At 34.7% G+C, this 13,213-nt stretch overlaps 1 protein-coding gene across 1 annotated transcript; it reads left to right on the forward strand.

Annotated features, from left to right (window-relative positions):
• Positions 1 to 1,030: 1,030 nt before the first annotated feature.
• On the forward strand, positions 1,031 to 1,972 carry LOC123946828 (olfactory receptor 6C76). The gene has a single exon (XM_046012618.1). The coding sequence runs from the start codon at positions 1,031 to 1,033 to the stop codon at positions 1,970 to 1,972; it is 942 nt and encodes a 313-aa protein (XP_045868574.1).
• The last annotated feature ends 11,241 nt before the right edge of the window (positions 1,973 to 13,213 follow it).

The raw sequence follows: 13,213 nt of genomic DNA on the forward strand, positions 1-13,213 counted from the left end.
CCCTCACCTATTTAATCCATCTTCCCTTCCACCTCCCCTCTGGTAACCATCAGATTGTTCTCTATAGTTAAGAGTCTGTTTCTTGGTTTAGAGAGACACCATTTTTTTTAAAGAATCAAGAATAGAGGTACGAGTCCAAAGGCTCAATGTGTATCTGGAAATAGAATGTATAATGGCTTGGAAAAAAATGGGTACTACTTAAATAAACTGTTGTTTAATACAAATAAAAGTTCATAATGCAATAGTAGAATGACTTGGTTTCTGAATTTTTACAATGAAAACAGTTATAAATAAACTAATAGAGATAGTATTCACTACTTCCCAAAAAGAACACTTAGAATTTTCACTAGAAATTATTAATTAGGGTTAGGTTGATCAATAATTTCTAACAGCAGTAGGGATTTTATGCTCAGAAAAAGATGATATAAGAAAAACATAATGTGGGTGCCTGGGTGGCTCACTCACTAAGTATTTGCCTTCACCTCAGCTTAGGATCCAAGGGTCCAGGGTTTGAGCCCACATTGGGCTCCCTGCTAGGTGGGAAGCCTGCTTCTCCCTCTCCCACTCCTCTGCTTGTGTTCCCTCTCTCTCTGTGTCTTTCTCTGTCAAATAAATAAATAAAATCTTAAAAAAAAAACATAATGTCCTCTGTATTTGAGGGGGAAAAAAGTGAAGCATGAGAAGAGCTCATGTTCAGTCAATATAGTTCCCATGTAACATTGGTAAAAATGGAGGCAGAGCAAACGTATAACAAAGAATCAGAGGACATTATTCAGAGTAGTAAGACTGATATTAAACACAGAAGATATGCCCATAAGATGTATAATAGAATTGGGGAAAATGAGGAATGTATTTATAGAAGGAAAATTTTTAAGCGCCAGGTACTTTTTGTGAAAATATAGTCATAATTTCACTTTTATAATTTTTACAATCATTATTTTAAAAAATAGGGACAGATATTTGGGTTTGTCTGACTGATTTATTATTGTCTATATTGATTTTTGCCAGTAAGATTGGTGAAAAACCAGAAATGAAAAATAGAACATCAGTGACTGAATTCATCCTCCTGGGTCTGACTGATAATCCAGAAGTACAAGTTGTAATTTTCTTCTTTCTATTTCTCACCTATGTACTGAGTGTTACTGGAAATCTCACCATCATCATTCTTACCTTGCTGGATTCCCACCTGAAGACCCCCATGTATTTTTTCCTCAGGAATTTCTCCTTCTTAGAAATTTCATTTACTTCCGTCTGTAATCCTAGATTTTTGATCAGCATCCTAACTGGAGACAAATCTATTTCCTATAGTGCTTGTGCAGCTCAACTGTTTTTCTTCATCCTTCTTGGCTCAACAGAGTTTTTCCTTCTGGCTTGTATGTCCTATGATCGTTTTGTGGCCATCTGCAAGCCTTTGAATTATACAAACATTATGAGTAACAAGATCTGCTATCAGCTTGTGGTCAGCTCTTGGCTGGCTGGTTTCTTGGTAATCTTCCCACCACTGGCCATGGGCCTGCAGCTGGATTTCTGTGACTCCAATGTCATTGACCACTTCACCTGTGATTCTGCTCCTTTACTGCAGATCTCTTGCACAGACACAAGTACTCTAGAGCTCATGAGCTTTGTTTTAGCTGTGCTTACTCTTATGTCCACTTTGGTGTTAGTAATTCTCTCCTATTCTTACATCCTTAAGACAATTCTGAAAATCCCTTCAGCTCAACAAAGAAAAAAGGCCTTCTCAACCTGCTCATCCCATATCATAGTTCTCTCTATCTCTTATGGAAGCTGCATCTTCATGTATGTGAAAACATCAGCAAAGGAAAGGGTTGCTTTGACAAAAGGTGTAGCTATGCTCAATACCTCTGTTGCTCCTATGCTGAATCCCTTTATTTACACTTTAAGGAACCGACAAGTGACACAAGCATTTAAAGATGTTGTGAAAAAGATTGTTTTTTCAAAAGCATTGATCTGACTGTATTTATAGCTAAAATATTGTGAAAATTAAAAGTAAGAAACCTCACTGAAGTGGACTTGGGATACTAGAAGAGGAAGCTGAAAGGGAGGAGCCATACCACTCAATGTCAGTTACAGGAACAATTGTCAATTATAGACCTCACCAGAAAAATGGAGGGCAGAAAAGAATCATTAATTACAGTCCCCAACACGGAAAGATGTACACTGCATCTCCTACAATAAACTGACTACCCCCGCAACTCGGCCAGTGAGAAATCATCATCAACCTAAATTCTTGCTTTTCTCCAATGAACTTTTGTTCAAAACAACTGCTCCCAGATTCCACCTTCTTCTCCATAAAATAATATCCTTCTTCTTTGTTGGATTTGCCTATAGCCTTCATGACCCAAACTGTAATTCTCTGTCATTCACCATTCCCAAATAAACTTTTTTTTTCTGGTAAAATAACCAACTGTTTTGTTTCTAAGGTTAGCACTATACACACAACACTTTCATGAGAGAGCCAATAGATAATTTGTTGTTGTATTTCTTCTCTCTCCTTAGTTTTATCAATTCTCAGGAAAAAAAAATTATTTGTTATTTTGGATTCAATGTTTTTATATTATAAGTTCTGCTTAAATGAATTTAAGCACAAAATCATTATGGAATGATTTGTAGTATTTTTCCCATGATATAACAAAGAAATTACTAAATCACTTCCTACATAAATGTGCTTCAAATATATTGTGTTGATGTTTATCACTGCATAATCTATTGAAAAAGCATATGTCATTAGTATTTTTTCGTTATTCAATTATATACATACATGATTGATCATACATATGTATGTACTTATGTGTGTGTGTGTGTGTGTGTGCGCATATACCATCACTTAAAACTGGTTATTAAAACTGCCTTATGAGGGGCGCCTGTGTGTCTCAGTGGGTTGAGCCTCTGCCTTCAGCTCAGGCCATGATCCCAGGGTTCTGGGATCGAGCCCCCCATCAGGCTCTCTGCTCAGCGGGGAGCCTGCTTCCTCCTCTCTCTGCCTGCCTCTCTGCCTACTTGTGATCTCTGTCTTGTCAAATAAAATCTTTAAAAAAAAAAGCCTTATGAGAAGGAGCCACACTCTAATCATCAACATACTAAGACACTGAGAAAAACAGGATGATATTGATAATAAATATCATTGTTCTTTCCTCCTATGCCTGTTTTTTTTTCTTTTTACCTAGAAATAAAGATAAATGATGAATCATCCCTTCACCTAAAAGCATCTGTGACAATTCTAAATGCTGTAGACCAAGTGTATTTCTACTAAATTACACTAAGTCAATACTGTTAAATTCTGACTTTGGATATTTTGGGTGTGTTTTTATGGTATGTTTAACTCCCTTTAAGTGACTTGTACCAGCTTTATTTAACCATTCAGTGTCTTGGTTTCATTAATTATCCAATTGGGTGAATAATCCACATCATAATTTTTATTGATTTTTGTTTGACGAAGGTAAATTAGGTCATTTAAAGTGTTTACTTCAAGAGCTCAATAAATATCTGGTATTATATTGTCATATAATCTGTCTCTTATAGAACACTCTTCATCCCTGGATTTGAGGATCATACTCTTCCTCTCTTTCTTCTTGTTTTGCTTTCATTCCCAGGTTTACCAGCAACTCTGTTCTGTAATTAACTGTTGATAGTATTTTGTCTCTCATTCTCTATTCCCCCTTTTAAAACTTTATACAGAGTTTAATCTTGCTTCTGAGATAATGACATCTTAACCAATGGTTAATGCACTCCTAAGCCAAGGCCTAAATATCTGACTTCCTAATTTTTGCCATGTTTAAGTGTTTGAGTAATGGATTTATCCAAACATTTTTTGACCTACAACCTCAAAAAATATATGCTAAGAAAAAACATCTTTGCTATATAAGATCATCTAAGATATAACTGTCCTAGTGATAAACCACATAAGGAGTTGGCCCCCATAAGCCATCTCATCTATAGAGCATGCCTGGTACTGTCAACATGCAAGGATCCCATCTACTTTTATACACAGATATCTGAAAACACATCAAAAACTGTGTTCAAAAACTGAAAGTGTCCTCTTCTCTTTCCTACCAGCAGAGGTCAGTGGGTACCCAAAAATCCTATTCTGACCAGCTGTTAATGAGGAACCCCCCTTCACCTTGATGAGAAGAGAAAAGTAGGGCACCCACATCTGGCAGTAACAGGGTTAAGCTCTTGCCTTCTACTGCTGGACCAGTCTCAGAGGAAGCCAGCTACAACAGAAAGTCTAAGTAAGATCCAGAGACTCCTAACATAATAGCAAATCTATCCAGATTTCAATTTAAAAAGTCACCTGTAATACCAATAACTAAGGAAATCCTAAATTAAATGAAAAAGTGACAATCAATTGAAAGCAACACTGTAAGAGGTGTTAGAATTACCTAATAAATACCTAATACCTAAATTACCTAATAAATATTTTAAAGCAACTATCGTAAAAGTGCTTCAGCGAACAATTATGAAGACATTGGCTGAAAAGAAAAACTAGAAAGTCAAGAAAGAGAAGAAGGGGGGAGAGAAAAAGAAAGAAAGAGAAGAAGGAATGAAAGAAGAAAGAAAGGAAAGACAGAAAAAATAAAGAAAGAGAAAGAAAGAAATCCTCAGCAAAGAATAAGACATAAAGAACAATCAACTAGAAATTTTATGACTAAAAAAAAAAAAATCATTGAAATTAGAAAATACTTGCAGAAGTTTCAAATTTTTAAAAATTGAGTTGGATTTATTTGAGCATTTTATGAAAACAACAAATGGGAACACAACAAATCAAAAGTATTAATCAGATGAAGGAAAAGAAGTGCCTTAAAGATTATTTTCTGGTGATGCTAAAACTGAAATTACTCCAAAGATGGACATTGAAAATCTGAGGGAGTTCCAGTACGATGGTGAGCAAATGCTGACAGCTGTCTTCCTTCCCAAACAATTCATAAAGCTCTCAGAAAAGTAGGAAGTGTGAGGATCTGAAGATATAAGGTAGAAAAAACAAACATTTCTAGAAAGACTGAAGTGGTGTGCACTGGCCTGAAGAATAGCCAGGTAGGTGCAGAGAAGAATATGCATGAAAGACTTAGTTATAGAAACAAATTCAATAGACAGGCTCAACATAAAAATGGAAGCCACAGAGAATAGATTCAGTGAACTTGACAAAGAAACAACATACATATACAATATGAATTAGGGAGAAAATAAGCTGAATATGTGATAAGCTTAACAATAATAATGAACAGAGCCTGAGGGATCCCTCAGACAATAACAAAAGATCTAACATTTTTGTCAGCTTCTTCTCAGAAGGACAGGAGATAGAGGGTAGGACAGAAAAATTATATGAAAACTCTAAAATGAAAATACAAATTATCAAAAAATTTGGGACAGTGCAAAAGCGGTGCTGAGATAAGAGTTAATAGCATGAAATACTTACATTAGAAAATAGGACCATGAGAGACTGTGGACTCTGAGAAACAAATAGGGTTTTGGAGGGAAAGGGGGTGGGGTGTTGGGTGCACCTGGTGGTGGGTATTAAGGAGGGCATATATTGTGAAGAAAATATTACATGGAGCACTAGATGTGGTGCATAAACAATAAATCTTGGAACACTGAAAAAATAAAATTAAATTTAAAGAAAAGAAATTGTTAAAAAGGAAAAAAGTTAAAAAAATAGAAAAAATGGGGAGGCAGGTGGGGGATGGGCTAAACAGGTGATGGGAATTGAGGGCACTTGTTATGATGAGCACTGGGTGTTATATATAGATGCTGAATAACTAAATTCTTCTCTTGAAACCAATATTACACTACATATTAGCTAATGGGAATTTAAAAGCTTGAAACATTTAAATACATACATATGTACATATAATTTAAAGAATAACATACCGAAAAATAAAATTTTAAAAAAGAATACTTATACATAAAAAAGAAAAGAAGAAAAGTCTTGAATCAATAATCTAAGCTTTCCTCATTCAACATAGAAAGGAGGAGCAAATAAACTCAAAGCAGGCAGAAAGAAAGAATAAAGGGAAAGGCAGAAATACAATAAATCAAAACCAGAAAAATAATAGAGAGAATCAATGAAACACAAAAGGTGTTATTTTGTAAATATCAATAAAATTGGCAAGCATCTAATAAGAATGAAAGGAGAGAGACAAATAAAAGAAAGACTCAAATTACCAATTTCAAAATGAAACAAGGCATATCCCTAGAGAAAATGCACATCCAAGTGATAATATGGGAATATTATGGACAAATATTATGTGATAACATGTGGTGATAATATGAGAATATTATGGACAAATCTATGCACACAAATTTGACAGGTGCAGTAGACCAATTCCTCAAAAAACACAAACTGCATTAGCTTACTCAATAAGAAATAAATAATTTTAATATCTTTGTAATTATTAGGTAAATTGGGCTCAAGATTAAAAATAAAACTTCCCCTTGGGGTGCCTGGGTGGCTCAGTGGGTTAAAGCCTCTGCCTTCGGCTCAGGTCATGATCCCGGGGTCCTGGGATCAAACCCCATATCAGGCTCTCTGCTCAGTGGGGAGCCTGCTTCCTTCCTCTCTCTCTGCCTGCCTCTCTGCCTACTTGTGATCTCTCTCTGTCAAATAAATAAATTTAAAAAAAATAATAAAAAATAAAAAAATAATAAAATAAAATAAAAATAAAACTTCCCCAAAGAAATATCTAGGTCCAAATGTTTTCACTGGAGATTTCTCAAAGTGTTTCTACCCCTTGAACACATGGTAGGTTAAAAATCTTTGTTCAGTCAGTGTGTCTTTTCTTCATTTTTGTTTATTTCTGCTTTCAAATTCTACAACTCTCCACATTATGGCTCCGGGTTTCAATGTGTTAGAACCTCAGGCCTCATTAATTTGTTTTTATTTTGTCAATATGCTTAAGCATTGGTTGGTGGAATATTTTTTAGTTGTTTTGTGCTTTTTCATAGCCATATGATTTATTTCACAGCCAAATGATTTCTTCTGTTAATGGAAAACTATTAAATAAAAACTGCAACACATTCAAAGAGCATAACATTACTGAACTGAATTGCTATTACCCTTTATCTTACAGTGTTCTTCCTTCAGGATTCTGAAAAACATACCATTTCTCCATTCAGTATCATACCATTTGTCATAAGCATTTATGCATGTGAATTTCAGAAGACACTGAGTGCAGTTTCACCCAGGGAAGGATAAGAAAGTCAAATAATAGGTTAAGAATGTGGCATAGAATTATACTGGAAATTTAGCTTTCTCTAAGAGTAAAGTCAAGAAAAAGTTGAATTAAATAAATATATATTCTATTTCTGACAGTCCTGGACTAAGTCATTTATTATCAACATGTATACTCTGAATTAAAAGAAAGATGGAAAAATATATTTTAAAGTATGGTTAAATAATTGGAACACTATCAATATTGTTCCTCACATTAAGATTGTCATCATTTAAGGCTAGTTTTCCATTGGGACATCTGCTGATACTCCAATTCAACAATAAGAAAATACACAATTAAATAACGGACAAAGATCTGAACAGACACTTCACCAAAAGTGATACACAGATGGCATATAAGCACACCAAAAAATATTCAATATCATATATCACTAAGGAATTATAAATTAAAACAACAATGGGATGCTGCTAAAAGCCTCCTAAAAATGTTAAAATCCAAACATTGACAATACCAAATGCTTGTAAGGATGAGTATCAACAGAAAATCTCATTTATTGCTGGTACAAATGCAAAATGGTGCAGTCCCTTTGGAAAAGAGCTTGGCAATTTCTCAGAAAACAGAACATACTCTTTCCCATACAGTCCAGCAACTCTACTTCTTAGAATTTACCCAAATGATTGAAAACTTACATTCACACAAAGCTCTACACACTAATGTTTACAGCAGATTTATTCACAATTGCCAAAAAAAAAATGAAGGCAACTAAGATAACTCTCAGTAGGTGAATTGATAAAGCATGGTACATCTAGACAGTGGAATATTCATCACCATTAAAAAAGAAATGCGCTGTAATGGAGAAACCTTAAACACATATTACTAAGTGAAAGAGGTCAATCTGAAGAGGCTACATACTGTAGGATGCCAACTCTCTAACATTCTGGAAAAGGCAAACGATGGATATAGCAAAAAGATCAGAGGGTACCAGGGGCTAGGAGAGAGAGGAAAGAAGCAATGAATTGGTGGAGCATAGCAGATTTTTATGCCAGAGAAATTATTATGTATGATACTACAGTGCTACATACGTGTCATTATATATTGTCACAACTCATAGAATGTACAGCATAAATATGAACTGTTGTTTAAAAAAAGGTAATAATCTACATTCCCCCAACTAAGCATACATAATTTTGAACAGCTTTTTTTTCCCAAGCATTATATTTCTTTACAAGGGATGCATCTAAAATATAAGGATAGATTTCAAGTAAAAGCATGGGAGGTATACATAATACAAACACTGAAAAAAAGAAAGCTTGTATACCTATGTTAATAATAAGGCCATGTATCCTACAAGATCAAATTTAAAAATCACTAAAGATAAAGATTTCATAATGACAAAATTTTCACAGTTAATGTAATTGTAAATTAATATGTCTTTAATAACATAGAATCAAAATATACACAGCAAAATGATTAGAACTTTCAAGAGAAATAGACAAATCCACAATATTTTAACAAACTACTCTCAGTAACTGATAAAGATATTAGACAATAGTAAATGTGTAAAGAATATATAACATATCTTTAAGGATAAAACACTTGACAAGTATAGTATAATATGCAAATTTGAACTAAATGACATGTATAAAATACTATATCCAACTACTCCAGAATCAGTATTTTATGCAGGTAGTTATAGACTATTTGCTGAGCTTAGCCATATACTGAGCCATGAAACAAATATTAAATATTACAAAGGAGTGAAATAACCCACAGGGTAAATTCTGAACAGAATTGTATTAAAGAAGAAAAAAACTATTGAAAATCACCATACATTTGGAAATTATGAAATTGCACCTAAGTATGACTATGGTCAAAGAATAAATCGCAACAAATATTAGAAGGAACATTTTATGTCACACAAAGATATGAAGCAACAAACTTGTGGGGTAAATATAAACTGGTGATTAGCAGCATCTTTAGATCCAAATGCATTAGAAAATAAAGATAAAAACTTGAAATCAATGATCTAAGCATTAATCCAAAGAAGTTTAAAAAAGACATGACATTATACCTAACTAAATTGGAAAGAAGAAAGTAATAAAAATTAAAGCAGTTATTATTGAAATAGAGAAAAATCAAATAGAAAATGAGCATTTTTTTTTAAAACCTGCAATGCCAAAAGAGGAATATCTAAATGGACTAATGAGATCATTAAATCTCTCCCAATGGTGACAAAAAAAAATATATATATATATAGAAGAGAGGAATTCAACCATTATATTAGGAAATAGAGTGCATATAACTACACATAATGCAGTCATAAAACCAAAATAATTGCAATTCTGCCAATAAACTCATAAATAGTGTTGAAATTTCTACAAAAAAATACAACCTACCACAACAGGTTCAAATATTTAAGAAATGTATACCAAATGTATACCAGTTCTACAAAAACATTTCAGGGCATATCTAAAAGAGTACCTCTCATTGTAAAAAATGAGAATAGCATAATCTTGATACAATAGTTGATGATATTATAAGGGGCTCTCAATTGCTGAACCGAAAATCAAATCCACAGAAAAAGGAGCTCCTGCATGCAGTGTATTCTGGTCAGCCTTCTCAGACAAAGAGCACAAACAGAAGAGTACAAACAGAAACTAAGTGGCCCTTGAATTCATCTATTAGGGATAAAGAGGACTGTGATCAGAGATGGACAAACAGGAGGTTTATAAGATACAGGTAATGTTCTATTCCTTAACCTAGCTTGTGGATATCTCTATAATGATACATTGTTTTGTATGCATGGTAGATTATTTTAAAAAAATAAGTCTTATTTAAATATGTTCAACAGTACAACTCTATGGTATTGTAAACCCCATCAGTGAATCCAGGGAAAATTATTACAATATACTCATAATATGACTATATGTTTGCAAAATCTAAGAGAATCATCTGTGGGAAAAAATAGATAACTTGTTATAAGATATATTTATTAAGATTAAGGTCTTTCTCAATGCAAAAATATTAATTATATATATTACATATATCAGTGTATTACATACATTAGTAAAAAAAGATAAGATAAAGGGATGAAAAGAAAATTTAAAAATATCTAGAACTAAACATTTTGCAATTGCATGATATTACATGCATGTTATAATTCATTCTTATTATTTACAATCCAACATATAAAGTCATAGCTTTTAGAAATCTTAAATTCACTGTTTATCTTCTTTCTATGCCCCAGACCAAAAATTTAAATACTAATTGGCATGGTAAGAAATTATTCCAGGGTGCCTGGGTGGCTAAGTGTCTGCCTTTCACTCTGGTCATGGACCTAGGGTCTTGGGATTGAGCCCTGAGTCTGGCACCCACTTCAGCGGGGATTCTCCTTCTCCCTCTGCCCCTTCCCCACACTCATGTGCAGGTTCACCTGTGCTCTCTCTCTCTCACATAAATAAATAATAATAAATAATAATAAATCTAATAAATAATAAATAAAAAAATAAAATCAGTCAAGCAGAGAGAGTCAAGTATCATATGGTCTCACTTATTTGTGGAGCATAACAAAGAACATGGAGGATATGGGGAGATGGAGAGGAGAGGGAGTTGAGGGAAACTGGAAGGGGAGATGAACCATGAGAGACTATGGACTCTGAAAAACAACCAGAGGGTTTTGAAGGGGCGGGGGTTTGGGAGGTTGAGGAACCAGGTGGTGGGTAATAGGGAGGGCATATTCTGCATGGAGCACTGTGTGTGGTGCAAAAACAATGAACACTGTTATGCTGAAAATAAACAAATAAAAAAAAATAAATAATAATAAAATAAAATAAAATCTTAAAAAACAACCTACTCATATAATATATTGTCTCCCAAAACATAAATCCTAATAACAAATAAAAATTTACTGTGTGAAAAATTAATAAAAAGAAGGATTTAAACAACAAATAGCTACATTAATTAAAATATAATATTAAAATTAGGGAAAGAATAAGAGAGGGAGACAAACCATGAAAGACTCTGGACTCTGAGAAACAAACTGAGGGTTTCGAAGGGAAAGGGATTAGGTGGATGGAGTACCCAGGTGATGGGTATTAAGGAGGGCATGTGTTGTGATAAGCACAGGGTGTTATATGCAACTATTGAATCATTAAACACTACATCAGGAACTAATGATGTAATATATGGTGGCTAATGGAACATAATAAAAAAAGATAGAAAAAGGAAAAAAAAAGGAAGAGAAACAAGAAAATTGGGGAAAGAAAGCCATAGAAGTGATGTTGGTATAATAAAAAGTAATAATAGAGATTAGCTTAATTTATTCAAGCATTTTGCAACAAGGACATTTTCTCCTTCCTTTAATGTAGGAGCTTTCTTTCTTAATCATGACAAATGTATTCATCATGAGCCCTAAACTACCATCATCAAACCATAACTCCTAAAGCAACTAATATGTAAACATACAAGGCTTTCCAGACTTCTAAACAGTAATCTCATCTCCAAACTACTGTAATTTCTATTACCCTTTTATAATGGATCCAAGCACCATTTCTTAACCAGTCCTTCAAACCTTAGTTTATGTCTTAAAATATTTTCAGATGTGTTCCTTTTAATACATACCACAAATTCTTGGGGGCATATATTTCACAGCAGGAGTTATTAGAGCCATGGTTTTTACTTGAGTGAAGTATTTTTGATTCATCCATGTAAACATAGTCTTATCAAACATCGTCTGTACGCAGAAAAAAAAAAATGTCTTCCATATGGAGAAGTAGCAGACTGAGATGACATCAGGTAGCAGGAATCAGATACATAGTTCATCAAATCATTCCAAACACCTACAATTCCAATAGGAGATTGAAGAGAAGAAGAGCAGCAATTCTGGAAACAGAAAATTGACCACTTTCTGAAAGGTAGGACCTGTGGAGAAGTGAATCAAAATCAACAGGAAGATAGACTGTGGGGGGAGGGGCCAGGTCGCAGTAAGTGGTAGAGCAATGGAGCATAAAATCAGAACTTTTAAAACTATGCTCCACTGAGGGACATTGCTCCAAAAGCTAGCCAGGATGAAGCCCACGCAGGGACAGCATGGTCTCAGGTCCCGTGGGGTCACAGAAAGATCGTGGGTGTCTGAGTGTTGCAGAGCTCACAGGAATTAGAGCAGGGGAGCCAGCTACAGAGACAGAGCCAAGGAATGAGCTCTCAACTCGGGGTTACCTTAAACTGTGATCTGTGGCACAGTCAGGAAACTGCTCTGTGAGCAGAGATACCACAAGATCTGGGGAGACCCTAGTGGAAGAGCACAGGGATCTGCTTTGTTTGGAGACTCCAGGCAGGGCTGTGTGCCAGAGACAGAGACACTTGGTCACAGGCTGGGTGAGCTCAGAGCGCAGCTGGAGGTCAAGGAGACAGGGAGTGATTGAGCACTTTTCTCCGAGGGCACACTGAGGAGTCAGGCCCTGGGCTCTCCAATCCTCCTGGCAGGAGATTGGGAAGCCACCATTTTCATTCCCATCCTCCAGAGCTCTATGGAAAGCTATAAGGGAACGAAAGCTCCCGAAAGCAAACCCAAGCATATTAATTAGCCTGGTCCCTGGTAAGGGTGGTGCAATTCTGCTTCAGCTAAAGATACTTGAGAATCTCTACAACAGCCCCCGCCCCCCAGAAGATCAGCAAGAAATCCAGCCAAGACCAAGTTCCCTTACCAAGGAGAACAGCAGATTTCCAGAGGAGGAGAAAGAAAAGCATGGAATTCATGGCTTTCTCCCCATGATTCTTTAGTCTTGAAAAGTTAATTTTTTTTTAATTTTATTTTTTCTTATGATAAACCTTTTTTAACATTACTCTCTCCTCGTTTAATGTTTCTTAACTAGTTTATCTTAACAATACCTATCATAAAAAAATTTGTGAACCCCCATTATTATAGTCATATTTTATCCTTCATTGTATCTAACTTTATTTTTTCTATACACATAGGGGATTTTCTTCTAAAAAATTTGGGATACAACCTCTTCTACTAGATCAAA

This window comes from Meles meles, chromosome 7 (assembly GCF_922984935.1).
Source record: "Meles meles chromosome 7, mMelMel3.1 paternal haplotype, whole genome shotgun sequence".
In the NCBI taxonomy this organism is placed as follows: Eukaryota; Metazoa; Chordata; class Mammalia; order Carnivora; family Mustelidae; genus Meles; species Meles meles.